Raw genomic sequence first — 7,418 nt, 5'->3', positions numbered from 1 at the left:
AAGGCTTCCTATCTTTCAAGTATGAAAACAAAAAGGCTTAGTAACTAGGCTTCAGTCCACCCAGATCTCGTGCATTCCTAAACATTGCTTAACTAAGACTCTCTTTCAGATATATGCTTTCCGCTGTTGAAAGAAATAACTGTCGCTTAGGCGCTTCAAGTATTGCCATTTTCGCATCATGCAAATATTTCTATAGAAATTCGAGTCGATCTTTCCATTACTATCCTTCATTTTATGTACAGCATGCATGCATGTATGTAGCTACAGTGTTATATGCAATACGTCTTATTGAAAATAAATGATCGATGTAACTTTTCAAATTGGCTATATGACAATATGATAATATGGATAATTATTTCTTAAGGCATTAATACATAATGCAGAATCAGACGAGGAAGAATAAATTTCGCGTATCATTTATACTATATATACTCATTTCCATGAACTTTGAGAATTTCAGTGTCAAAAGTTTGATAAAAGAATCTTAATCGTGTATATACTGATATGAAAGGAAGTGTTATTATTATACAATAATATAACCTTTCACACAAAATTTACTTCCACTGGTGATCACTGCATGGATATAGTTCTCATAGAAGACCTCAGACAGCTCTTATGATAGCAATATATCAATCAATATGCATTTATTATACTGCAGGAAATTAAAACTCGACGAGAAATATCAGACAGAAGACACTTGAAGACTATAGGTCGAGCTTTTTTCGTTCTTTCTGGTTTTTCTAGCAATTTTTTGAAGGGCTATATTTTGGTCCACAAAGAAAGACTTTTTCAGTCTTATACTCCTATTATATTCTTGGCATTGAATAGATATGTGAATATCTGCCAGTTCCACTTAAATCAACCAAGAGAGAATGCACGCATACATGATTTTGAAAAAATATAAATGTAATATAAGAATATCCTGCTAGAATAATATAATCTCATAAAATTGGTAATTTGTACTACAACTGAGAATCAAGAATATAAAACAATATTGCTCATGAAGTAACTTACCATTCAAATTTTCCAACTAATCAAAAATATTCTTAAAAGAGCGTTTTTCAACCTAATTTCACATAAATATGGTATAGCTATAACGTAAACTCGAATCCTCCATGATTATTGTTTGTTGCATGAGGACGGTTGAACGTATTCAAACACTATTGTGAGTCTTCAATGGTTCAACCTGTATTATTTGTAATTTCTGTCTGATAATTTCCTGTCACAGTCTGATACAATTTCTTTGAAAATCTTTGAAATCAATATATTTATAGCTACCTTAGTAATTTCGCACAAATCTTATATTCTATCTTCAATACCTATAATTTTGTTAACTTACACTAGTCTAGCCTTTTTTGCACAATTAAGACCAAATATAAGCCCCGTATGAACGAGAATATACATCAATATTTGGACATTTAGAGTGTTTGAAAAGCTTACTTCATAAATTTAAATATTTTGGATAGCCAATCAAATTTGCTGCATCACGATACTATGTAATATCATTCAAGATGCCGAAAACTTGTTTCCGATGCGACACGTCGACTTCTTGTGATGCATTTGCTAAGTAATTCTTTCAAAAAACGTCGGTTATTTTTATGTTAAAAATATTAATAAAAAGTATTTATTCAGACCAAAAATCCTTTATTTGATGTTTTTGTACATTTTTTTACTCGGTGCAATTTTTAGGACTCTCCGAAGGTCGTCAACATGCATATACGGTACACCTCGTAAAAAACAACGATACTAAAATGTAAGATATTTGCGTACCTCCCCGCCAAAGTTTGACTCAGTTATTTTTTATATACAGGCTGTTCTTAAGCCAAGGATGTTCAGTATTAATCACAGATTTCCTGCGCCAATACACCAGCAGAACCTCGCGCGTGGTGTCTTTAAATATTTTACTATCCGCCTCGTTCGCTAGTATTTTTATTTATTTAGGCCCCTCTTTAAGTGCCCGCGGCAAATTGCCTCCTTTTTGGAGGATTTAATTGCGAGGATTAAAAAAGTGTTATTACTTAATTTTAACTGATACTATCTTTTTTATCATTTTAAGTGTGTTTAATTGGCAAGGATAATCATGATAATACGATGAATAATAATATAATTTTTAAAGAAAGTTTTTTTTATTTGTGACACCACAATGGCATTCCTAAAATGTAATTTAATCAGTCCTGATGTACATAATAAATAAGTGCAAATACACTTTATATTATATACAACTGCTTTTGGAATGTATGACTGCATAGCTTCATCATTTTTTGACGTGCCGATGTTTCTATAGAGCTCTCCTACCTTACCGACATACCATTGCTTCCAACCTTGAGTGAATTTCTCAAACACTGTGTTTACTAAATTGCTTCTCTTCTATTTGTAATCACAGTAATTTACTGCCGCGTGGATGCCCACCTATTCATATATATTTCCTTGACCCTTTCATATCGAAATCAAATTTATATATATATATATATATATATATATATATATATTATATTAATATATATATATATATATATATATATAAATAAAAAACCTTCCATATTTATACATTATCCACGTCTTATTTACGACTCTATTCTTGCCACCAGCGTGCACACCCCTATTACATACCCTCATTGCCCTTTTTTTTTGTTCTTTTGAAGTTCTTAATTAGACCTCAATATACTGTTATACCTTTTCAAAGTTCTGAATTAGACCTCAATATATTGTTAGCAAGACGTTTCTTATTTTCAGATTTTAAGCTGGGTAGGAAGGGTAAAGTATACCGCGTGTTTACTCAAACAAGCCGCCGATGCGATAGAAATACGACTACGATGATTACATCAAAGAACCACACCAGTATAGCGTATACATTCCTGACCCACTGTCACTGTGCATGGAATATGATAACAACTGGTGAACGGATATCATTGATTGGGCGCAAGGACATTAACAGTTGTTTTTATAGACCAAAGTAGACTATACCTGCCTTGGTGAAATTATATTTAAAAACCCGTTTCCCATTTGTGACGTATTTCAATCAACAAGCGCACACACACGACTCACACGACCGGCCTGAAAACGAATTGGAACCCAATAACTATAATATGGAAATAATTTCTCAACTGTTGCGCAGCCTCAAAGGTCTCCCAAAGACTATTTTGCTTACAGTTGTTTACCATTGCACAGATCATCTACCCCCCTCCCCCCCTCTTTGTGCTCTAGATTTCTTGTGCCTTCTCTCTACCCCGACAACCTATTCCTGGGATCCACTAAAACAGGATTTTTTAACCCACACAAATATTTCACACTTTTGCAAAGTTAGAGACTAAAGTCGAAGCATAGACCTATTCGAAAAAGAGTAAGAGGCCTGTGGCGCGAGTACACGAAAGTGAGACTAGTCGGGTTTTCATTTTCAGAATTTCAAAATCATGCTTACTTTCACCTTTCCGCTGGACATGTCGGAAACTACAAATTTATTGCATCGCTCAAATGAAGGTAGGCCTAATGACCTAGCTAGCTTGGCATTGAGCACTATAACTTAAGCCACATTATGTTGAGAATTGTATTTGAAAAGCACCCACACAGGAACCTGCAAAACTGTGGTACTGTAAATGTATGAATTATCATCCTCTCAAAACGCTTCTCAATCCTGTCGTTGCTAATATTGCATTAAGTCCGAAACTCAGAATATTCAAACTAGCTTCGTATTGAATATCTTACACGCTTAGTTCTAGCATGTGTAATTAAGGCGATTCTCCATTACGTCTGTTTCGACCGCGCGGGTGAAGCACGATTTGTTTTTCTGGCCCTTCACAGCCGCATGAGCAGACTTTCATAGGCTTTCAAGATTTTCGAATGTAATGGCAAACAGCATTTAATATATATTATAAAATGAATGAAGTTAGAGTTGTAATTCTGGGCAAGGATTTCGGACGTTATACACTTCACAAAGTTATAGTTGCATAGTCTTTAGGTATGGGTATATTCGAAATTCGCAAATTTCAATCGTAAGGAGGCAGCAAGTGACTAAAAAAATGCACTCAGTGTAAAAGTAAAATATATATGTATTTTCCCTCAATTATTTATATCCTAAATTGTTTCGCTTTAGTTCTTTTAAAATAGTTTTAAAAAATCTACGAGTCAACTTAACTCCAAAGGCGTGGTGAACGAGACAGGCCAAAGATTAAGGGATGTAATTATGTTGATAAAAAATCAATGTCAAACTTTTTCGCCTAAATGACTCATAGAATGCGACAGTAATGCAACTTTGAGCAAGTGATAAAGGCTTTTCCAATGGTTGGTGGCCAATTTTCAAACAATAGGCCTATATTTAGATTCCTGGAATCAGCCAATTCTGCGCATCATCAATCCGCATGACTAATCCACTAAATATTCGTGGCAATAATTTAGTTTTTTAGAGCTGTGGCAAGTTTACTCTTACTGAAGAAGTTTCATTCTCCTATTTTAGACCGATAATAGAGCATTTTCGTAAATTTTAACGTGGTGAATTAGTGTAGGGTGTCACATCCTCTTACGGCCCTACCGTCGCCACGCCCCTACTTAACACAGCTTTGTCTTTTTGAGTCTGCTCAAAGATGACTCGTCGTCGTTGATTAAATAATTATTAATGAAAAAGTAAAAAAATAATAGCAACAACAATCAGCCACATCTATACACCAATATTATTATATACCCATGCGATCGCATAAAATACGTAGAATCATCCTGAAGTGTTTTCATAATTTTCATTACAATTTCAAAAATATATAGGACCACGTAGGGAACTTCTGAATTCTGGCATCTGAACTTTGAATTTCCCTTGGATCCTGTTTGAAACCATTCCTTGCACGTGCGTGATGACGTCGACCAAATGTCTAGGATTTCGATTTCTTCTTCCTTCACTCCCGTATTCCTCACAAAGAGCCCTGGTTAATTCATCTATATACCACGAACCACATTCAGTATCTCTGTAAGCTACGTAACCAGGGGAAGTTGAGAATGCTATCAAGTGATCGGCTTGGAGCGGAAGATAACCGGAGCTTTCTACATTCGTATCTGATGGCAATCCTTCCGACGGGACAGATGACAGCCACGATGCTGATGCATTTACGCTTGGTTCAGCTGAAACGAAATTGCAAAATATTTCAAAAAGGCAGTCTGTGTAACTGTTTTGTAAACCACTGTTGAGTTCATTTAGTTTTATAAACGTTATATAAGTTAGAACTTAAAATACTGTTATGGCGTTATTTCTTGCTTAAACATTTTCGATTAATTGTAGCTGATCGTGAATTTGAAGTGTGAATAATTCCACTCGAAATTAAGACCACTTAAAACCTCTAGAATTTATCTACATCGAGTGAACTGCGAAAATCAAAATCGATTTACCCTCACCTATTAATAAACTTGTTAAAGCCAACACGGCATTAAAACTTAATCCCTAAAAAAACGCTGCGCGAATCTTGGTTTCAAGCAACTTATCTGTTAAGGTGATCCGCTACAAAAAAATCATGATTTATTCTGTTTTAAATATTTCAAGGGATGGGAACTTAAATGTATTCCTAAGCGATCCTGAATATTTTTTCCAAAAAAATATGCAAAGAACGCGAGAATGAAGGTGATTTAGAACATTATATATTTTTTTCTTTTATCTTGAAAAATATAAAAATCTTTTCACGACAAATTGCAAGATAAGTTGCTGTGAGTGAAAAAAGACTTGTAGGAATCTTCAATCACTATAGTTACAAGACCAGACACACCCAAATGACCCAATGGTGGAAAATACACGATTTTCGTGAACACGAGAAGAAACTAGGTTTTAACGCTAGAACCAGGATTAGTTTTATTTAGTTCTAAATATTTTTTGTCTCGGAACTGAACGAGAAATAAATAAAACTTTTCCGGTATTTTTTCATTGTTCTATCGTATTGTTTTCTATAAATTATAAATATATGCAAAACTTTTTTCGTCGCTTTTCTTATAAGCAAACAAGAATTCTCATTCACCCCCCCCCCCCTACTTTCGTGCACGATAACTTAAAAAGTAGTAAAGCTAACTTGATAAAATTTTCATGGTAGACCTTAAAGATAATTGGCATGGACGTGAACCTGAATATGTTGTATTCCGTTCAGTCTAAGTAAGATAGCAACTGTTTCTTCCAGATAGATGATAGATGTTTTATATTTATAGCTTGTTAAACGCTAAATACTGCACAAGTTTTATTTATTCGAGCTTCAACTTCCGATCCAGACAAAAATATCCAGAACTATATAAAACCAATTCCGTCGTTATAGCGTTAAAACCTACAATCCTGGACAAAACGGTCAATAAAAGTATTCAAAATCTTAAAAAAATGTTTTAGTGCAACTTGAAGCAAGTGTTTCCCCCCGTTTACCCCCCAATCAATGTTGGATATCTTTTCAAGTTGCCTTTGCTTGCTAAACCCAACATTGCCAAGGGGATGGGGGGAGAATATCGCATGAAACAAGTAAGTTAATCGGAATGAAAGGAAAATTGTACTTTACCAACGGTGTTATGAACAGGTTTTGTCCATGATTGTAGTCAGTTATCGTGTTTAAAAAAATTGGTCCATTTTCGACCATTGGGTGTATCTGGTCTGGGTAACTTAAGTGATTGAAGATCTTTCTTCACTTAGAGCAACTTGGATTGCAATATGGCATTAACAGATTTTCATATTTTTTTAAGTTAAAAAAAGAATTTCTGTAGTGAATCGCGACCACCTCAACATCGGAGGTCCTACCGTTGTGCGCCTCTTGAATTAAATTTCCGTGTTTTGATGGCCTGATCCAAACACGGTCTTGGGCCAATCAGAACACACGTTATATACATGTTATTTTAAAATTTTACCTGTCATTTTACCTGCCAAAGCATTCGGCTCTCGGATTCCCATACTAACTTCCTTCCCTCGGCATTTTTGAATCATGAATATTTTTGGCTTCCCGACCAGTGAAGAATTAAATTTTCTAAATGGTGACAGTAATTCATCAACAGTCACAGATTGTCCTTTAGCGCCCATAATTCCATCGCGCACATCATCAGAACTATAACCATGGGATAATATCACTATGACGATACAGTCGACACCCCCGTCGATGCATATGCGCCAGTTTTTACTTGCCAAATTACCGATGTACTGCTTCATCTCATCACATGAAAGGTTATTGAAACACTGAATATAAGAGAAACCAAGCCTTTTAAAACAGTCTGTAAGTTTTCCAACGTCTGTACCACTTCCTCGCCGATAAGCAAAATCTTCATTGCCAGCATAGTTATCTGGAAAGGAAACAGCATATGCTTGTTTAAGGTCTATTCACACGATCCAATTTTTATCATTTACTGAACATATTGCTAGCAGGATTTCCCCCACTTATTTGCGTATCACTCAGAGTTGCAAAAAAGCTGCGGGTACGCGGGTGCCA

The 7,418-nt window shown here is 35.1% G+C and overlaps 1 protein-coding gene across 1 annotated transcript; it reads right to left on the bottom strand.

The window, feature by feature from the left end:
• Positions 1-4,304: 4,304 nt before the first annotated feature.
• Positions 4,305-7,105, bottom strand: LOC114541744 (caspase-9-like). The gene is made up of 2 exons (XM_028561550.1): positions 6,859-7,105; positions 4,305-5,103 (listed from the first exon to the last, which is right to left on the bottom strand). Exons 1-2 carry the CDS (start codon positions 7,013-7,015, stop codon positions 4,739-4,741), a joined length of 522 nt encoding a protein of 173 aa, XP_028417351.1. The 5' UTR covers positions 7,016-7,105; the 3' UTR covers positions 4,305-4,738.
• Positions 7,106-7,418: the final 313 nt, after the last annotated feature.

The sequence above is a fragment of the Dendronephthya gigantea genome, unplaced genomic scaffold (genome assembly GCF_004324835.1).
Source record: "Dendronephthya gigantea isolate DGI-Jeju-01 unplaced genomic scaffold, DenGig_1.0 000307F, whole genome shotgun sequence".
Lineage (NCBI taxonomy): Eukaryota > Metazoa > Cnidaria > Anthozoa > Malacalcyonacea > Nephtheidae > Dendronephthya > Dendronephthya gigantea.
The sequence above is the reverse complement of the archived record's forward strand: the minus strand, read 5'-3'. Positions and strand labels throughout refer to the sequence as shown.

Coding starts and splice junctions, on each gene's coding strand:
- LOC114541744 (XM_028561550.1), bottom strand. CDS start 7,015: ATGGGCGCTAAAGGACAATCTGTGACTGTTGATGAATTACTGTCACCA. Junction 5,104..6,858: donor AGAGCCGAATGCTTTGGCAG/GTAAAATGACAG, acceptor ATTTCGTTTCAG/CTGAACCAAGCGTAAATGCA.